This window comes from Stegodyphus dumicola, chromosome 2 (assembly GCF_044657685.1).
Source record: "Stegodyphus dumicola isolate Sdum_Otavi_A_Nest chromosome 2, ASM4465768v1".
Taxonomy (NCBI): Eukaryota; Metazoa; Arthropoda; class Arachnida; order Araneae; family Eresidae; genus Stegodyphus; species Stegodyphus dumicola.
The window spans coordinates 171,241,505-171,263,653 of record NC_140769.1 but is presented as its reverse complement, the minus strand read 5'-3'; the positions used below and the strand labels follow the sequence as shown (position 1 = coordinate 171,263,653).

The window sequence follows — 22,149 nt, the reverse complement described above, 5'->3', positions numbered from 1 at the left end:
TCAATGTGCTAATGCACTGATGCTTAAAGGTCTGTCCTGCGCTTAATTTAACTTATCGTCTTGGCCACATTAAAAACCCACACATAAAAAGTCTCCTCGCCTTTTAGCCACTAGATGGTATTGATGCCTATATATCCGGCAGCACTCACCCGTCATCGACCATGTGCTTAGAAGGTGATATCCAGCTTCCATTGCTTGTGAAGATAGTTTTCTAATTTGTTGCTCGTATCAAAAGTTATATTAATTTAAAAATGAGTGAAATATCTGAAGAAATACGATATATCATGCTTTTTTGCTATAAAAAAGGTAAAAACGCTTCAAAAACATGCCGAAATTTTTTTGAAGTATACCGTGAGAATACTCGGTGTGAACGAAGGACCCAGCAATGGTTTGCTTGATTCCATTCCTGAAATTTCGATGTCGAGATTGGAAGGGAATTGTCCATTATGAGCTGCTGCAACCTGGCGAAACCATCAAATCAGTCCTGTACTGTACACAAGTCGATCGTTTGAAGGAAGCAGTCCAGAAAGGGCGACCGACTAGACTTGGCCAAAAGAGCGGAGACTTTTTTATATGACCCAATATTATACTTGATTAAATATATTTTGGATAGCTCTACTTCCAGGATTAAAATGCAATATTTTAAAAACAATTCGATTTTCAAGAAACAAAACATTTTAGAAGTTCAACATACCGCTTCTTGAAATGTCTGCTACTAAATCAAGAACTATGTGTCATCCAAATGATATTTCTTTCGTTGCTTTCCTTTTTCCTGGCTTGGAAGATTTTAAAGAGAGGAAGAAGTAAATTTAAGAAATTGGATAAAATTTCCTAACTTCTGTTAAAATGAAAAACTGTAAAATTTAATTTCACGTACATGATTTTAAATTAAAAATGAAATTTTAGTTATGGCTAGCAAGAGTTACTATGATCATTTTTAATGAAATTTCGTCGGCAAAATAAAATTTAATCTGTCTCTTAGAACCGACGTCCGTTAAAATCAAACCTTTAAAATAAATAGCTATCCATTTATCAGTTTTTTAATACAATGATGCACCATATCAACAATTTAGTACTATTCCTGTTAAAGTATGAGCCTTCGCCCTTAATTCTCGAAATGCAGGGTCACTAGGCTAAGGACACAGTATTCTCCTCTATAGCTAAGGGCGAATACCTCTATGTAACAATGACAAATTCGTTTTTGAAAAGATGCATTCTTGACTAGGTTCGTAATTATATCTTGCTGAGAAAATACAAGTTGTAACAAAATTGCACGATCAGTTACAATTAATCGCCTGCAGCGAGAAGAACAGCGCCGAAAATGATACCTTGTGCGTGAATGGCAACGGCAAAGGGAAGAACTCTTGACACAACTTCTTGCAAAGCTATAGAAGACGGAATAGGAAGACGGGGTAGGGCGTCTAGAAACAATGACAGGTGAAAAATCATAGGGTAAGGGTGAGACGCATGTGTATTTATTTATATATGCGACTGTGTACATGAAAATGCCCACGGCTGAAGTCTGATGTAAACAGATTGGTTTATTATGGGTGGAGATTGCGTAAGCGTGCAACTGTCGGGATTAGAGGTCAATTGTATCGAAAAGTTGCTAGTCTGAGAGTATGGTCCCAATGTCACGGCAGAACATTAGATTTTAACAGAGCCAGCAATGAATACGGGTGGCTTTATTTTGATCTTGTTGCTTCTTATCCATGGCTGCAAATTCATCTTATTTTCCAACATCCGTTAAATATTGGAAGATTATCTTTTTAAAGATTATTGACTCGTTGGTTCATACAGCTTGAGCTCGGATTCCTTGAACACCTTAGTTGGATTCTGATTCTTGAAGCATGTTTGAATTTCCCATTACTGAATAATAAAACTACGATGTTATTATCATTATTAGTATTATTGTTATTACTATAAAAATGTTGTAGCATATACTTGCTTCTTATGCTAAGATAGGGTGTATTTTATTCCACTTGATTTACTTTTGACTTCCATTCTTGAACATAAATGTCGAATTATTGTATATATTATAAGGTATTTCTTCCACCTTCTTAGCATGCCTTCGTGGTGTAGCGCGTATTCCAGAGGTCCGTGGTTCGATTCCCGGCGAAGGCGCTGCTCATTTTTCATCACTTCTGCTTTCAAACAGTACCTAATGTCTCTACAGTGGCGCCAAACTAAAAGGGTGGTGGATGATGATTCTTCACACCCCGGATTTGGCCATTGGGTTCCCTAAAAACCCCAGTCGCCCTTTAAGAGGGGGAGTATATAAGGTATTTCTCGAGCCTTCTTAGCATGCCTTCGTAGTGTAGTGGTCAGCACGTTGGGCGCGTATTCCAGAGGTCCGTAGTTCGAGTCCCGGCGAGGTCATTGCTCATTTTTCATCTCTCCTGCTTCGAAATAATCTAATGACTCTACAAGGTAGGATGTATTTTATTCCACTTGATTTACTTCCATTTGCGCATAAATGCCGAATTATTGTATAAACCAAAAGTTAAATTTCCATTTTGAAAAAACATCAGCAGATTTGATCTTTAACTCTTTCTGATTTCTTAAAACACATCTGAATGGCAAAACTTAGTTCTCAAGGTACCTTTTACGTTATAGGCATAGGAATTATTATTAATGCTGTCCATGTGTTATTAACTTAAAAATGCTGTTATTAAACTTAAAAGATTTTTAATTAAGAACGCATTTATGAGTTTGATCTTTCCTTCAAAATAAGCGTTTTCCTGACTTTTTTTTTTAAAGATAGACAATTTTTACAGCAAATTAAAAAGAGAGGCAAATTACGTGAAATTATATGTAAGGTTTGCCGCAACATGTAAGAAAACTCAGTCTTGCTAAGAGAACAATGAACTGTAAAAAAAATGTATTATGAATTTTTTATTAATTCAGCTATCTTAACATTTAAGTAATGATAGAAAGTACTCGGTTTTCTTTAGGAGTCATAGAGAAATCTTCGCAAGCAGACGGGTAAATTTAAACTGAGTAAGAATTGCTATAATTGCTAAAAGGAAGTTTAAAGTGACAAGTTATTAATTTAGAATTCTGCTAGTTAATGGTTAGAATAGTTTATTTTTTTCTTTTTTGTGTGTGTCTGCATATGTATATAAAGAAAAATATATATACAAAGGTCATGTTAAATTGTATACTTATATCATTCTCTAAATATCTCTAATATTTCTCTAAAAGATGACTTGGTTAATTTATTGAATTATTACATCAAAGCATATGAGGGCTATGTGCCTTAAAAAGGGCGCCTTTCTGGACATTATTCTAAATGAAGCTGGCTTATATTCACATTACATGGAAAAACCACTCAAAACAGTAGTCTATTCGTCGGCAGATGAACAACGGACGAACTACTGTAGTATTGTTACGAATTTTGTATATATGTGAATAATTTTAGTCAAATTATATGTAAAATGATAGTATCTTTTGCATAATGTAATATGCAATGCCTGAAGAGACGAAGCTCTGCAGGAAAAATAACATTACAGTGGCAAATCTATTTAACATTGAGGTAAACGGCTATCTCGCTGAATTGCTGGCGATGGTTTTGGCGAAATTTAGCAAAAAGTCGCCAAAAGTCTCAACTTGGCAATAATATGGCGCTATTTGAGTTCAGTCCCTGTATAACTATAATTGGTACTGTAATTCAACCTTATATGTAATTGTAAGCAGCCCTTATATGTAACTTAAGGTAAAAAGGTTTTGCCTTTGTTCGCTTTTAAATCTTTGAGTTTGTTAATCAAAAATTGGTAACAAGTTTAAGTTTTACAAATTATGAAATTTAATCGATAATAAAATATACTCCAAGTTTCAAATTTAGGCTTTCAGATGCCCATATTCGCAGTAGAATTACATGATTCAAAATTGGATAGCTCTAGGTACCGTTGTTTCTTATCACAATGCGAGAAACATACATACGTTTATGCAGATTCTTCATTATTTCATTTCTTTAAATATAATACAGGGCTGTAATATTTGGTGGCAACAGTTTGAAAAGTGAACCAACGCAAAATGCCAAAACAAAATTAATAACCCTTTTTTTCTTTCTTATTTTGACGAAATATTAATACTTTTCATTTTCTTTTTTATCTCAGCTTTTCCTTTTACGTTTTGTTTATATTCCCCTCCCCAGGAACGAGAGAATTTTTTTCATACATTACTTCTCAAAATTACCAAAACATAAATTAAATTATCATTAACAAATTATTTTATCAAATTTTAATTATTTGCGCAAATTATATACATATTTGAATGATATCTATGTCCTCTCAGTAAGTGATATAATTTTTTATTATTATTTATTTCAGGAAAGGACATGAAGACAGCCCAGGACCTCCAATTGTTCAAACACGGTAAGTTTATATTTAAAAGAAATATGCTTTAAATATATATTTCAAGATTAACGAAAACTATAAATGTTAGCATCATATTAGGATATTTTATTACAGATTATATTTAAATTTTACACAATATTTTGATATCAACAGACATTATGTGTCATTCAGATTTTATGTGAGTTATTGTAATAAACATTGCACTAAAAGAAATATAAAATAAAATAACAAAAGAAACAGAAATGGCACGAAGCCTCTGAATGTAAAAAAATTTAATTATAGAATCTTTCAGTCAGTGAGCAATTATTAAACTATATGGTATCTTATAGTAATCAACCAGTTATTATAATTTCAGTCTTTACTATAACTTCTTTTTTCTATATTCCTCGCCAGAATGCAAATTAGTTGTGAATATTTAAGCTGATGCTTTTGGATTTGAAACGGAGTGTGTTTCTGAGATTTGCGAGCTACGTAGTTAGTTTCTGCCACTTCTACTGGTTGTAATTATTTGGCTTTGCGGTCCTCTCACCGCTGGTATTTTAATCCTGACGCGCCGATATATTTATTGAGTCAACTCTTAGTTTAGTATTTAATACTGCAATTTATACCGTTCAATACTTTACCTTCCCCCTATACGGCCGTGTACAGTCAAAAGTTTTCATTAGGCTCCCGACGCCCGATTCTGGGAAAGACAGTTCTTGTGTTGTACAGTTGAGGATTCTGGACGATACCCGAATAGTCCTTATAAGCCGCCCAGGGTGTCCCGACGCCCAGGTGGCTTGTAAGGACTATTAGGACTTTTAAGGACTCTCTCTCTATATATGTCTGTTTTATATATGTGTGTGTGTAAGAAAAATAAAGAATATGTAAAAGATTAAATTAACAGCGTAAATTAATTTCCCTTCTCTATTCTAAAAACAGTAACCTCTATTTGCATTGCGTTATTTCGAGACTAATCCATGTCATCTGACTCTTACGTAATTTTGATGATGTAAATAGAACTAAAACTCTAACAGCGAATAGTAATTTTATAGCAATATTAACTTTTCAATCAAAATGCATCGAAAACCAAAACTAACTCAGTCTGAATTAAGATTTCACCATGAACATAACGCACTTGCTTTCAAAGCTTTGGTCTAGCTGGACTGCTGTCTGTCTGCTCTTTCTATCTTATTGCAAATTTATCTAAAATGTAAGCTTTTTGGAACACTCAAAATTAATAATGGCAACTTGATTGTGGCAGCAACATGTTTGTTGAAATAAAAAAATGAGATTTAATCTGCCTTCGCCTCCAATTTCGTATTCATTATGGATCAAGACTTCTGCGCCATCAAAATTCCTGCTGGTCATTACATAAATATATTGTTACTTTTTTTTTTTTTTCTGACACCAGTTGTTACTTTATTTTCTTCCTTCATGATCGTACGGGGTTCGTTCGGATTTGGAGTTAATAACGATGACACTTGATGAAGTATCGAAACACACTTTATTTGCCAATATTAATCAGGACAGCTCCAAAACACTTTTACAGTTGTCGAAGATCTACACTAAACATGCTGGAACATTTAGCGACACAGCCTTCATACTGACAGGCAATAACGGGGGAGACAGCTTCACTGCAAAGCACCAGAGTACAGCTCCCGACTGCTCCGTCGTTCTCGAAACTCCACGTACTCTCGAGACTCTCCACGCTACAACTCGCGATGCACTCGACGACACACAGAGCACAGCTCTCGACTCTTCCGTTCAGTCGTTTCCGGAGCTTAACACACTCTCTCGACGATGCACTAACCGCCATACCCTAACAGACTCTTCGATGTACTCGACGACCAACTCGGCGCTAGACTTCGAGACACTTGCTCAATGACTGATTATCAGCTCGCTAGACGAGGCACACACTCACACTAACTGACTGCAGACCAGCATGCTATATTATGTAGCTTTTGGCTTGTGTTCGATAACATTCTGGGCTAAACCGGTAAGAATTCGTTCCAGAAGGTTCTCCATCCGTCATGGTATATCGCCAACTTTGTCGCCAAACGAGCGATTTCTCGCCAAATGTGGCAACACTGCCTTCCCTTGCCATTTTATGGCAACCCTGAAACTGCTTTGCGGGGAAGCTATCTTACCGCGCCTGTACATTTCGTAACAATATATATATATATAATGTTTAATGATCTAAAATTCACTTATATATCTATACATATATATACATTTTGTGAGAACGATTGCAGCAAAAAAGGGAGGTGCACAACTGAATATTACATCAGTCCTATAATGCAAAATTTAAACTTTCTAAGGCTAATCGTTTTTGAGGCATGGAAGATACGTACGTACTGACGCCAAAAAAATTCCTTCTGACTGCATCTAAAATCCATTTTACAACCGTTTTTGTACAGATGTCACGCATAAACATCGTTCAAATGGATTCGAGAAAGATCAAAATGGCCATGTTTTTCGCGATTACAATATTTCCTACAAGGATACTTCATTTATTTCGTATAAGAAAGGGAAAATAGATAAAAATATAAATATGAAACTATAATTTTAGACTTATTTTATTATATCTGTATGTAATCAAATAAAAATTTTGACTTAAAATAGTTAAAATGTTACTGTTTGCTTGCTCATAATTCGATACCTTACTCTTCAGGTTTAGATTAATAACTTTACTAAAAGTCGATAGAATGGCATTAAAAGCAGTGGAAGATTAATGATAGTACAAAACAATGGAAGAGCGGTGTTAATCATTTACTAAATTTACATAGCTGTCATTTTAAAAATAAATGAAGTATTAAATTCCAGATGAAAGAAATGCTGGACTTTAAGAACAGCCACGTTTATATACCTACACATATTAATTAATCTAAACGTTATTCATTCCTCCCCCCTCCCTACAACTGCACTTAATAAGATCCTTGCCTTTTTTAAAAAATATCTGAGAGACTTTTACCAACTTAGACAGTCTAGCTACTAATTTTTAATTTTTAACGTGAACAGTTGTATCATATTTCAATTTTAAAACCAAAAAGATTAAAAGCCACGGCTTCTTTCCCCCAAACATTTTCTGCTGTTTTTTATATTAATATATGTAATAAATAGAATGCTTGATTGCTATTTACTTTATTGCTATTTATACTTAAAAAGCTAATCACTCAATTAATGATTAATTTAAAGCCGATTCATCAAACTTGAAAATTAAAGAGACTTTAATAAACACTCATAAGACAAAATTATTAGTGAATCTGAAACGTTTAGAGAGATAAAACCAGATAATTTATTCTTCAATGATCTGATTTGTAGATTAATTATCATAATTAATTAAAAATATATATTGTATTTTAAAAACTATGGTTTTATAGAGTCTGCACGACAAACACATGTGAAACACATCGTTTTTCCAACAAGTAGATAAAATTTATATTTTGGAAAAATATAGTTATCAGATAACAAAAAATCCATAAAATTATTTTTAAATTGCATAGCTTTATATTAGTTAAATGTGGTGGTATATTTAATTATGGCAAAGCACACTAAAGCTATCTGCCTAAGGGGAGGGATGCCTTCGTGGAGGACATTCTGAGGGAAACTGGATCGTATACACGTTACACATGGGGAAAACCACGGAAACACCCATGCAGCCAGCCCGTTCGCGGGATTCGAACCTCGGACCGAACTACCAGTGTTCAGCGACTTTACCGCTCGGCCGCTGGTGGGCCAGTTAAACGAAGTTGAAAGTAAAGCACATATATTAGACATCGCAATAATCTTGATCATTGTGAAGAAAAATATATTTGTGGCGTACTGACGTACCATGCATGACTTGCATTGCAACATTAACATAATTTTATGGAACAATAAAGACTATAGCTTAGAAATTGTTGTTGCACAAATTGCCTTGTCCATATTACATGGAACAATGGTTGCCAGAACCTACTCCAAAGAGAGGTTAGACTTCTATTTTCAACCCCCAATTTTCAGGTAGAAAACACCGGAGGAAACCGGGGGAGTCTCCCACCTCTCTCTCCTTCCACCAATCCACACGAGAGGACTTTCGGCTCGCCGCATATTTAAAGTGCTGCCATGCCGTACCGCACTATACATTTACAAACATCCATGTCTTCTCCGGGATTCGAATCCGGGCCCTTGAGTACCGTAGTAGGCTCCCCTAACCACTCTACCGTCTGGGTTACACTTCTTGATTTAATATCAATCATTGTTAGCTGCTCCACGATTTTATTTTTTGTCTCTTATGATAAAGATTATTGTAATAGTTAAAAACTTCATCTTATTTACTCGTTTATATACTTCAGTAAAGAAAATATATTTCCTTTTTTGCATATATCTTCTGTTATATTTTTTATGCAAAAATAGAATAAAAATAGCAAAGAAAAAAATTGCCCTTGAATATAGGGAAATTAGTTTATACCCATCAGCATACCAAAAAGTGTCTTACCCCCTTCAAGGTCTTTTATATCTGATGGCTTTAAGATCAAATTCAATTTGTTAAAATTCCTAAATTTTAAATTGATCAAGTATTATATAAAATTATCGCGTTCATAACAATAATGGATTTAATTTTAGATTTTAAAATCTGTTATTCTTGAGAGTCCATAGTTGCTAAAAATAATGAAATAAGTAATCAATTTCTGGATTCAAAATTTGGTAAATTATGTCAGAAATTTCGAAAACACTGCCAATAAAAGTTATTCTTTGATGATGCAAAGACGAAAATTATGCAGTAATTAGTTTGATCCCTAATCAAGAGAAAGTGAGAGAAAGTTAACATTAAATGTAACAAATTCTATCGACTATTGAAAACGCCGCTGTTGGGTATTATATTTGTCATTGCAAATAATTTTATATATCTGCAATATTTGGTACCACTTTTGTGTGGCAAAATTTCAAGAATATTTAGGTAAAAGGGATCAAAAGGTATTGTCAAGATTTTATCTAAACAAACAAAGGAACTCAAAAAAATCAAGTAAAAATAAATTAACCTGATTTGAAAAAAGATTGAATAAACTGATGTACCTTACTCTGTTCTTGACAGAAAGTCATACCATGTAATTTGAAAAGCTCAGGAAAAACAAAGGTGAGTTTTGTTGTTGTTACTTATCTAGCTATAACATCAGGACAACACACAAAATTCATCCTGGCAAGGCGTGCAAGCTTGCTCATGTCGCCTCAAGATTGCTCAGCCGTGCAAGATTGCTCAAGAGCCTTGAGCACCAAATAGGTGACAGTACGACTTTGCTCAGTTCCGCCCACAATTTTCAGCACACCGGGGGGGGGGACGGGTCCGAGGGTTTCCCATCCCTTTTCCCCTACCATCAACCTCTCGGGAGGAGTTTCGGCTCGTCGCATATTTAGAGTGCCCCCATGCCCATATTTAGAGTTGCATGAATTCTGCCGTGTCTTATAGAAGATAGTAAAAAGAGTTTCTTTTATTCCTTTTCTCCAATTAAGGTTACATTATAACTGAGCCAGGGTGAAGAAATCATCAAAATCATTCTCACATTTAAAAATTTTTAATTTAATTTTTTTCATTATATTACTTTATTAATGAATCCTAGACTGACATGAATAAAATTGGCGTAAAATAAAATTGCAAATAAATTGTGAATAAAATTGTGTTTGCAAAATTTCAAATCCCTCCGTTATGATATATTAGAGACGATCTGAATACTGTATTGATGATAATTTGAATTTAAGTTAATTTATGAAGTTTCTCCTATAACGAATAATGAAGGCTCAAAACCGATAAACGCACGAATATAAATTGTGCACGTAGCTGGAATCAAACACGGATTTTAGTATACGGGACGATATGTTTATTGTCACACAAAGAAAGCGCACTTGAGAAATATCTCGATCCGTTCGTAATAATACCCCCTGTAAAGTACATATCTGGGAGAAATTAAGTGAATAAACATACGGATTATGCGCAGCGGAAGTACGTAAATTTAAGAATTTCGTATATCGCATAATTAATTTACTTGTACGTGTTGAAAATTTTGAATTAACTTCGCAAACAAGATCTCTGAAAATAAATTGGCTTAATTTTAACAAAGGATTAATTATGTACATCCTCACAAAAACAATCTTTTACATTCTAATTACGTATGGTAAACAAAATCATTTAATCTTCTGAGCAATAGTAAACAAATTCGCGTTCATTTTTATTCTATCTTCAAGTATGAGGACGGGAATTCTGAATAAACGTGAAGAATTCGAAGATTTTACACCAGTACTTGATTTATACACAGAAAAAATCCAAAATAGAGGTAAATGAATCGGGCAAAATAATGTTTTGAGTACGCATTGTTATTTATGAATGAAATAATTACAAAGGTTTTACAGAAAATATGATATTTATGAATTAAACATTTATAATAGCTCAGTTATGTCAGTCAAAAATGCATTTTCTCTGAGTGAAAAATCAAGCGATTTGTGGTAGTGTTCGCAACATCCCACACCTAAAAGCAACCAGAAAACGATACCTATATTCGGCTGAAACTATAGTCTGTTTTTTTTTAAATAGGCACTTCCAGGTGTCATCGCCAGTGTACAGTATTTATTTTCTCCACGTCAGAGTCGTAGCTAGGGTTTTCAGCGCCCAGGGACAACTGAAGATTTCGCGCCCCCTAATGCTTGCCAAGGATGGAAAACATTTAATTCTAAAATGTCGTAACATCAGTTTGGCGCCCCTTGGATCCTGCGCCCGGGGACAGATGCTCCCCCTTGCCCCCCTCCTGCTACGCCCCTGCTCCACGTCATTTGGGTTTTAAGAAGTTCGAAACAAAATGAAACATGCTGAACGGAACTGGAATGATGGAAAAAACAGTTAGGGAACTCTTCCATGTACCACAACTATCGTTATAATGGTTACGAAGCAATTCGGGCGAGAATAAATGACCTTGAATTGCCTATTCTAAAGTAACAGATTGCAGTTCGGGGGGGGGGGGAATTCCAGTTATCCTTGTTCTGTCAGGGTGCAGGATATAGAGGCTAAGAGAAATTCGATGCAGAAGGAATATGGAACAAATTTCACTCCGCATAGGATAGTCAACCACTCTACAAAAATATGAGTTACATTTTCAGCTCCGAACTGATTTTGATGCTGTGCCACTGTCGATTCTAAGTTAGTGTGGATTCTATGCCGACAATGGCTTAAAAAATAATAATTTAATCGAATTCTTTCAATCTTGATTACGCCCCATTGCTAATTATGAACTTCATTATCTGATATGTTGTGTGTAGGGATGCCGGCGTCGATTTTAAATACTGTCTGTCCATTACTTGTGTCTGCTCAATCATTGCGTAGAATCGATACTATAGTGATGTCAATCATATGCAGTGTTGATGGAGATCTCTGCAATATGGAAAAATTTAGGATTAATCCTTTTACTCATCATTACAGCATCATCGAAATTACTCTTTCATCGCTTCAGTCGTAGGTCGGTAATTAATATCGGTAGTACACTGAGACCGATCCTGCGATGTCGATTCTGCACCATGTTGACGTTCCGCATTACTGAAGATGAGCAAGGTCAATACTACGCAATATGTAGTTTCTTTTCCATGATATGTATGTAAAATAAAAATACGAAAGCAAACTTCTAAATTTAATTCATTATAACCTCTTTTATTTGTATTTCATTTGGGAACTTCATCTCTCTGTCCTAAAAATAAGCGCTATAAATCTAAACAGCTTCATTCAAATTAATCATGCGACCTTATGTAACTCTTAACCCTTTCCGGCACTCTACCTTTTAAAGTCGGAGTTTTGATTAAAAAAAAAAGGTAGGCAGTCTAATTAGGCCTAGAGGAGTACACAAGTAAAATTTTGTGAAGATAGCCACTTATCGTTTTAATTCTGTGGGTGTGTCCAAAGTGGCACACTAATAGAGCTTCAAAAAGAGTGCTGAAACGAGCATTGTTGTCAATGTACTGGCCGATGAGATGCTGAGAAACAAAGAATACCAACTCTCAGTTGTCTATAAATAAAGAAGGTTCAGAGTAACCTATAGTAACTTATAAATCCTTTTTCATTTAGTTTTTCTGTGCATACAGAAGAAAATTTTTAGGTGTGTCCAGAACGAACACACAGTGCCGCAAAGAGTTAACAAAATAATTCGCGTTGTTCTTTTGCTAGGAAATCTTGAACACAACTTGTAATATTTCCCGAAGTCGAACAAGGGATCCTTCGTGTGCCTCACAACAGATGAACAGTTGCATCAAAAGACTACCAAACAATATGCTTTAAATACTTACACTCGAAATAAACGTTTCTAAATCTACTTTTAAGTTTAAGGAATCGTTGAAATAATATTGATATTTCAAACATATTCGATCATTCAGGATATTTCTTGCGGAATTCGAGGACTACGACTAAACAGGCTAAGAAACACAAATAGTAATAAAATAACAAGTTTATTGAATGTCAAATAATTGCATCAGTTATTTTCAAATACTTTATTGCAAAAAAATACCCATGTAGTTTACGAAATTACATTTAATTTTACGTAAAGTATTCTTCTTTGTAGGACTTAACATGGCCGACAGCAGGAATCTTCTCACTTACTTAATTATGCTTAGTTTTTAGGTTCTTAGAAAGTCGTGGGTTGTGTTGATTAGACATTGAATCCTTTCCACTACATTTACGTTACACTTTCCGAAGATCAACTACTTCATCTTATTTCTTCCAGTTGCTTAAGAGGAAGCATTAATCTTAGATGAAACGTTGCTTATATTCGAAGCTTTCAAGGTTAAAGCTTTTTTTTTGTCATGTTATAACTCAACCTAGTCGTATTTTTACCTCTTATTCTAGAGAAACAAAAATAATTCTGACTTTGGACTGAATGTCCTTGAGGAGCTTAGCATGTTTATTTAAATATTTTCCCAACTGCTATATCAGTTATTTTATTTTATTTTCTGGAGAGAGAGCTGTCAAAATATTTTGATTTATAACTTGCGAGAAACACATACGTTAATCCCATAGTTGCTTACTTGTTCGACTGAGAGAGACAAATGGCATTTGCATAAGGATAACTTAATTATATGGGTGTAAATTAATTTTCCTCTCTAAATTTGGGGTTATTTCTGCCAGTTATCATTCTAAGTTTTTAATTAGTATGCCGATTTTTATTATTAGTGGACAGATTAAGAAAGCTTACTTTTTGGAGCAACCTGTTAGTAAATTGCTAAGAAAACTAATAGTGAGACTAAATGACTATTCTATGGCACATATTAAAATTTACTGGTGTTGGCCCTTATTATATAATAACATGTTTTAGTATCCTTCGCAATGAAAATTTTTATTTTCAAAGACTTTCAAAGAACATTATTTGTAAAAATTAAATAAAGATAAACAATAAATAAATAAAACAAAAACCCCAAAAAATCTGAAAGGTTTCAGATTTTAAATTACGTCCAAAGGGGCGTTTTTTGAACGTTTTGTTTATTACCTTTATTTATTAAATATCATGTTCTTTGCACTTAAACCATAAAATTTAGCTCAGTAGCAATGTCATAAAATAATTTTAAAATCAGCCTATCTTTAGAATTTCCGATACACAGCTCCGCGCCCGCTAGAGATAAAAAGATTTTTTTCCCCCGTAGAGTGCTGCCATTGCTCGCTTTTAAATCGTGAGTTTGTTACTCAAAAATTCGCACCATTTTTACTTCCTTGTACGAAGTAAAGAGGAAGTCTTGTAATCGCGAAAAGTTTCAGGCAACATATTTCAACGAAAATATCCATTTTGACCACTATCGAATTAAAAGGCTCTTTTCCTCCAAAAAAATTATAAAACTGCTTTAAAATGAATTCTGAAGAGAATTTTTCGTGGCGTCTGTACGAACGTATGTACGTACGTACGTGCGTACGTACGTATGTATCTCGCATATCTCAAAAACGAGTAGCCTCAGAACGTTGAAATTTTGTTAATACATGTAGATGTGAAGCTCGTATTTTAGTTGCAATCGGCCGCACCAAACGTATATATATATATATATATATATATATCTACTCTGTTACCCGGCTCAGTGATTTCAGTTTTTTTACTCTTATATGTTTGTAATTTGTACATTTTTTGCTTTAAAAATGATTGAATTATGTTGTTCTTATCTTCCGGTTAAGGTTTTTATGCCTTTAGTAAATCTGTGTGCAATATTTTTTAGAATTATCAACAATTTTAAAGTTATTTAAGTGCCGCTAAGCCTTTTTTTTTATGGCGGCCATTGCTTGTTTACATTTGAAACAGCAGAATAGTGGATTTGTTGCCAATCTAGAGAAACTTAGCTTCGCAACAACAAAGATAACGCCTTCATTTATCATTGAGAATTAAACCATGCGTAATCCTTTCTGGAAATTTTTCGAGGAAATAAGTGTTTAAGATTTACTTCGTAATTTTTAATACAGATATTTTGACTTTCTTTGTATTTTTGCCTTGTCGCGAAGTGAGGACTGAATTAATTGAATGAGAAGTACTCAATCGTCTGTGAAAAACTGTTTCTTTTTTGTTTTGTTTGCTTAATTTCTTTTATACATCATTCTAGCTTTACTATAGTATTTGAATAGAACATTTGGCGAAGATTAGATAATTCTTTAAATGATATAAATTTTGTGCATTCTGAGTTATAATATGAACGAAATATAATACTGTTAAGTGAACCTAGCGTCAGAGTGTGGCTATGGTAAACAAATAGAGTGAATTTTAAAGAATGCGTTTATTCTATTGTGGTTTATGTACTGTCGGCGAAGTAGATTTAATTCAATCCAATAAGTTTAAATGAAATGGAAGAAAAATGCGTATAATTTAATATTCCGTACAAGGAAGTCATGTGGTGTACACATCAGATTTTTTATATCAGAGTTATCAATTATTAGCAAAATTTTACAGCTATCCTTATGTTCTTTAAGAATGCGGAAATGAACATTTAAAAACGTAACAACGCATGATGTACCATAAAACATCTAACATAATGTACTATAAAAATCTTCTTAAAAATCAACTTAAAAATTGTTAAAAACAGCGAATGTACCTTAGACGCGTAGGCCAATAATATTATGTTATCTAAGTTAAGGATTTCATTAATTTTAGACATTAATAATTATTAATAATTTTAGCAATTTTTTATCCTCTGACTACGAAAGCTCATTCATTGGAAAAAGTACAAAACAAATCTAATTCTTCTTTTATTATTTTGTACTTGCATGTTTTTCAGTTGAATGACTAGATTATCTCCCGAAAATGAATCGAATACATATCGGAATCCCCGAAAATATATAGAAACAGACATATCTATCGAATCAATATATATGTCGAGACATATATATCGATGTCGTATATATCGAATATATATCGAAAATGTATCGCAAACATATATATTGAAAATACAGGATATTTATGATGCGTTAGCAGATTTCTGATATGATATTTCTTGCACAAATTATAGAATTCTTTATATTTAAGTTACGTATTTATTATTAATCAACAAATTATTTTAAATTATTAGCCCAGAACTCTCGAAACGGCATTTTGTGTCGTTTCACTATAATCGGCGAATCACTTTTTAAACTGTTGCCGTCAAATATTATCTCCTTGTATTACATTTAAAGAAATTTAATAAAGAAGAATCTGCATAAATAAATTCGAAATAAAATAAATTCGAAATTTCTCTCACTGTGAAAAAACGACGATGAATAGAGTCATCAGATTTTGAATAAAGTAATCCTCCATCCGAACATGGGCAACTGGAAGCCCGAATTTTGAATTTGTTTTGTTGACTATTTAATATTTCGTAAACCTTTAACTAATTTTTTATTAACAGACTCAACGATTTCAAAGCGAGTAATGCCAATATTGTGCGAAAAAAAACCCCATTTTTATCTCCAGCGCGAGCTGGTCTATGGAAAATTCTAAAGATACGCTGTTTTTAAATATTTTGTGATACTGCTGTTGAATTGAATTTTATGTGGTTTTAGTGCGAAGAACAAACACGTTATTTAATGAATAAAGGTAACACACAAAACACTAAAGGAACACTTCTTTGGGAGTAATATAAAATCAGAAAGATTTTTTTTTTCGTTTTTTAATTATTTGTTTTTGCTTCATTTTATGGATGTTATTAAATTAAAATTTATAAAAACTCTCTTAGAAAAAGCTATTAGAAAAAGGATAACTGCATTTTTTTTTTGAGAAATAGCAGCTAGATATACCTTATAAATAAAAGTAATCTTTAATTTTAGTTGCTATTAGATTAGAACATTTTGACAATGAATTAAATGCATTTACTGCATTAAAATTCTACCTTTTAAAGGTGCTTTGAATTATTAAAATATGAGCAATTATTTTTTTATACTTTACCTCTAATATCTTTATGTCCTATTTTTTATTAAAGTGAGGGATTTAAGTACAGTTGCGCATAAAAACAACGATCTTATTTAGGGTCATAAACAAATTGTAATGCTAAGGGATTAGTCAGTAGAAATATGATCATCCATTGGTTAAAAAAAAACTAACTTTTCTTTTCCTGGCTGAGCAATGTCGTAAGCTATTCAGTGCAATTGGCAATTGGTTAAATATGAAGCAAATTTTAACTTCTATCCTTCAGCTCTATTGCGTTTACATCTTTGCTTATTGCACAGCTGGGAGGAATAAAAATAATTAGGAATAATTTAGCTAAATTATCTTTGGCGACAATGCAAGCACAGACGGGAAGACAAACTGCCGCTTGTTTTTTTTTTTTTTTTTTTTTTTGCATTAGAAATTCACCAAGTGTTCCAAAGGGTTACAGAAAGGGGTTAATGAGAACAAGGAAGCAGCTCACCAACACCTTGGGAGGCATATTGTTGCTGTTCCACATCTCAACTCACCTCTCAACAAAAGGGCGGCAAAAGGCACTCACAACTGCGTACGCTGTTTCACGCTGCATTTTGTTTATTTTTTTAGCGCTATGTCAGCGCATCCATGTTAAATCATGTGACAGAAGATATCAATGACAGATCGAGGACGGGACTTTGTCACATGTCGACTGCAGGTATAACTTGGCGCTTATACTTTTTTTTCCCTCTCCTTTCAAAAATTCTCTTCTCTCTTCTTTAAACTGGAATTTTTTTTTTTCTTTTGCCAGAAAATGATCGTGTTCTTCTTATTTATTCCTCGAGTTGTGTGGGAACGCTCGAAAAAATGTTGCTTTTTCCTTTGAAATAAGACACATAGAAGCGGTTTTGCTTTTATTGTGTCGATTTTTTTTTCTTCAGTTTTTATAGGTAGCTCTTTTTTCTAACCGGTCATTTTTCTTCCTCAATGCGTTGTTATGTTTAACGGCCATTTTTCAAAAGAAGTCACGAGTGTATAATAAATATTAAGCCTCGTTTCCAAAGTTCCTGAGTAGCTCTTAATTAAGACACAAAGGCATTTGTTAAGCCTACGTTTTTTGAAACTGAATTATTGTTAGTGCCAGTATTTGGAGCAGAAAATAAAAATTGCACTGCATCTTAATGTTAGTTTTCGTTAAACTACTTAAAATTATATGCTAATTCCATGTGATGTCATGGATTAGTTGAAATATATTTTCAGTAATATATTTTTGGGAAAATGCATGTAGAATAAAAGATACTTTCTTATTTTGCTTGTTCTAATTCGGTGAGTTTCTTCTATTTATTATTACCGTCTTTATAATAAATTTTCCGGTGTTTATTGACGTACTAAAGAAGAGTTTAAGGTACACATAAGAGCTCCATTATACATTAAAGGTTTTTTTCATGTGTGGGATTTAGGCCTTTGATAGAAGTAATCATAAATTACTTTTGAGTAATCTTGCTTATTTAATCATTTGCAAACGTGGATACTATATAAGTGTTGCAAGCCAAATTTTTGTATGCCTCTATCATATAAATGTGTACAATAATTATCATAGGTAAATATATGCTACGCAAAATTTCTATTTTAATCTCTAATTCGGTTATATATAGTCCATCTAATAGCGAGATTTCAGCTTTCCACCTGTATCCATGATTTTTAAATAATATGCAAGAAGAATTTTCAAGTTTACTGTGGGTATTTGGAGTAGACTGAAAAAACGAGGAAGGACAAATTCCTCAAAATTATGAGGGTATTACTTTTTTACAATACCTACTCAGAGTTAAAACAATTCGCTAAGAAAAGAATTGAAAGCATTAAGATTTTATATTACGTTCCAAAGGAGCGTTTTTTTTTTTTTTTTTTTTTTTTTTTTTTCATTTATATATACATACACGTTTCGAGAGCATATGGGCTAATGTTTCTTCGTGCTAAAAATATTTAAAAACTACCTGTCTTTAGAATTTCCCATAGACAGTCTCGCGCGCTGGAAATATTTTTTTTTTTTTTTTTAAGTGTTGCGTTTGCTGAAAACGTTGAATTTACTAATAAAAAAATTCATTAAAGTTTTACAAAATATGAAATACACAATAAAACAAATTTGAAATTCAAAATTTGGGCTTCCTGGTGTCCATGTTCGAGTGGAGGACTACGTTATCCAAACTTGGATGGCTTTAGGTACCGTCGTTTTCTCACAGTGCGAGAAACATGCATACATTCATACGAATGCCTCATTATTTAATTTATTTAAATATAATACAGGGATATAATATTTGGTGGCAACAATTTGAAAAGTGATTCAGACTTTTATAGTGATTTAACGCAAAATACCGTTTCGAAAGTAATAACCCTTCTGGGCTAAAAAGAATAGTATAGAACACAAATCATAATGCTAAAGTAAATGATCATCTTTATATGTAATTAAAGTCTTATTACAGAGGCACTTAAGTTTTGGAGCAAGAAATGTGAAAAATCAGTTGCCTGCTTTCTAAAAAATCAAACTAGGGATTTTTCAGTTGTTAGTTCGAATCGTTACATGAGAAAAGTCGGCACGGAAGAAATGCGCTCATCATGCCCATTTGAACACAGCACGATGAACATGAGTATATGCATTTATTTTCATAATACAAAGCAATCTGTATATACAATAATTATTAATGTATACAAATTGAGATAGATTAAGAAACATATACAGTATCCGATGTTGTTTCTGCGAGATTCACAACTAATAGAATCACAACAGTTTACTGCCACACAAGCAAATAAATAATGTGCTTTTTTATCGGGAGCGAGGTAACATAAATTCTTTGACAGCAATGATTTGTATCTTGACGCACATTCCAGAAGAAAACAAAACATTAGAAATTCTTCACTTTGTTTCAAGCTTCCGCAGAAAAGCACATTTAGAAAACAATAAATAAAACCCTTGTCATACCCCATTCTGTTCGAAAGAGTTGCAATGGATTCGTAAGTGGCTATGATCTATTCTGAAAACACTGAGCATGAAATTTATTTTCGCTTACTTGATCAAGTAATGCGATAAAAATGTTAAACAAGAATTGTTCTTTGGCTTTACTTTGGGGTGTTCTTACCCGAGGCTGTTTCTGCGACTATCCAACAATTTTCTCAAGTTTATGACAAAGTAACGATGCAAAAGAGTTTACAATAAACACTGAACTGGACACAGTTGAAGTATTTTTGTGCTGCATACTTTCTTTAATCTTCCCATATTTTCTTTGAAGTATTTATTTCTTAAAGAATTGTTAAAATAATATTGGTTAGAATTATAAAGTAGAGAGAACACGTTATATATCACGAAAAAATAATTATGTACTTCCTGAATGCAAGCATTATATATTTTACTCACCACTTTTTGTTTTCAGAAAAAATTAAAATCATTTTAGGAAACATTATATTTCTCTTCCATATTCGATTGTGAAAATACTCCAAATATATTTGTCCATAAACTCTAAAACAAAGCAAACTAGTAAATGCATGTATAAAAAGTAATCCATATATAAGTATTACAGTTTTGCTTCAGGTCAATTCTAATTTAAATTAATTTTTCTAAATTGCATTTTGTATAAGTAATAAATAAAAAGAATATTACAGCCATTCTTGACCCAGTCTAATAGACAGTATCACAAGTAAGAGGATTTATGAAAATATCCTTCACTGTAATATAATTTTTTTATATTAATTAAGACTGACAAAACAAAGATTTTCTTTTTACAAACCAGGTGACGTAGTCAAGTCACACTACATCACTTTTCACATTCACGATAAGCTCAAAATATTTGCTTTTATATAAAGGCTATAATTTTTGCTTTATTCAACCATTCTTAGTTAATGTCAGTATTAAATTAAAGAAAAGATAAATACAAAATAGTTAGAATCGACGCTAATTATTGAAAATTTTTAATCTTTGAAGAAAAAATGTATTATAATCTTTAATTTTTAAATATCTCAAAGAAAACATTTCTATATGTTTATTGCTTTCAGTTCGCGGATTTCGTGTCCTGACAAAATAGAAACCCCCCGAAAGAAATCTTTGTCGTAAGCCTCGTGCGCAAGAGATCCACTGAAATTAAGTGCAGATCTTGAATAATTAAATCTTTTCTTTGTTGAACAAGTGCATAAGTGTCCATGTGACTTTAATTTACAGTAAAATAATATCATAAAACAACATTTTCTGCCATTTAGCCGTGTCATTTTGAACAGCTCATTTTAAATATAAGATTTTATGTTCTGTTGTCTTTAATTTCTGGTGTATTAATTCTTAACTAAATAGGCCTATCATGATAACTTGGCTTAATATTGTTTGTAGTGTTAAAATAAAATCTGCACGGAAAGACCAGTTGTAATTTCTTTTAATCTTATGTCTTTGATATTTTTAATTAAAAATATTTCTCATAATTTAAACTTAAATTCTTTAAACTGCGAGACTATAATTCGAACTTTTTAAAATTTATTTTTTAAATAAAATAAAATTGTTTTGTTTCGCCATCAAAAAGATCTTTAGTTTTGATGTATGTAATTACGGCAAAGCTTCGAGGGCTATCCGCATAAGGCGAAGGGTGCATTCGTGGAGAACTACCTAAGGGAAAATGGCTCGTATACACATTACACTAGGGAAAAACCACAAAAACGCCCATTCGCATAATTCGAACATCAGGACTGAACTTATAGTGTTCAGCGATTTTACCGCTCGGCCGCTGATGGGCCATCAAAAAAAAAAAAAAAAAAATGATCTAGACGTTCAGTTACTTCTACTAAATTTCAGTATCCTACAACACTATTAACGAACCATGAAGATTTGTAAATTTCCAATTCGTTAATCTTACTGCAAAAGATTTTTAATTCATCTTTCGAATTTTAGCAATATATGTCCAGGCTTTTAAGTATAATATACGTTTTTTAGTACTTTTTACCTTTATTTCATTTATTTTGTTTTTAAATAATTTATATGTAATATATGACATATCTAATTGACAATTTTTGTAGAACATTTACACCTTATATGCAATTAATAAAAGATGTTTCTAGCACTATAAATGTAGATTACAAAGAAATGTTTTGCCCGTTATTTACCATTGTTTTTGCTCTAGTTTCAGAGTCTCACTTTTCTTTTTAACTTAAAGATCAATATATTAAAAGCATAATAAAATCGATATAATTAAAATCAAAATAAATTTAAAAGTCACATTTATAATACTTGAAAGTATATCAACTATGGGGTTTTACTTGAAGTGGAACTGCTAATTAGTGCAATAACCCTAATAGACATAAATCTTAATTAAACATAAATCTATATTATTTATATGTTTGAAGTAACTGCAAAGCCGTGAGATTATTTAAATAATCGTTGTTTTAAACAGACGTAAGACCGTAAAATCTTTCTCTCGTGCTAACATTATCAGCCA

At 32.7% G+C, this 22,149-nt stretch overlaps 1 protein-coding gene across 1 annotated transcript in view; it reads left to right on the top strand.

Moving 5' to 3' along the window:
- The window catches only part of LOC118190682 (protein trachealess-like), a 386,424-nt gene that overhangs the window by 89,716 nt on the left and 274,559 nt on the right, over nt 1–22,149 (top strand). Inside the window, exon 2 of the mRNA XM_035361440.2 lies at nt 4,332–4,376. Coding sequence (XP_035217331.1) covers nt 4,332–4,376 — 45 coding nt within the window. The remainder of the gene's footprint in view (nt 1–4,331; nt 4,377–22,149) is intronic.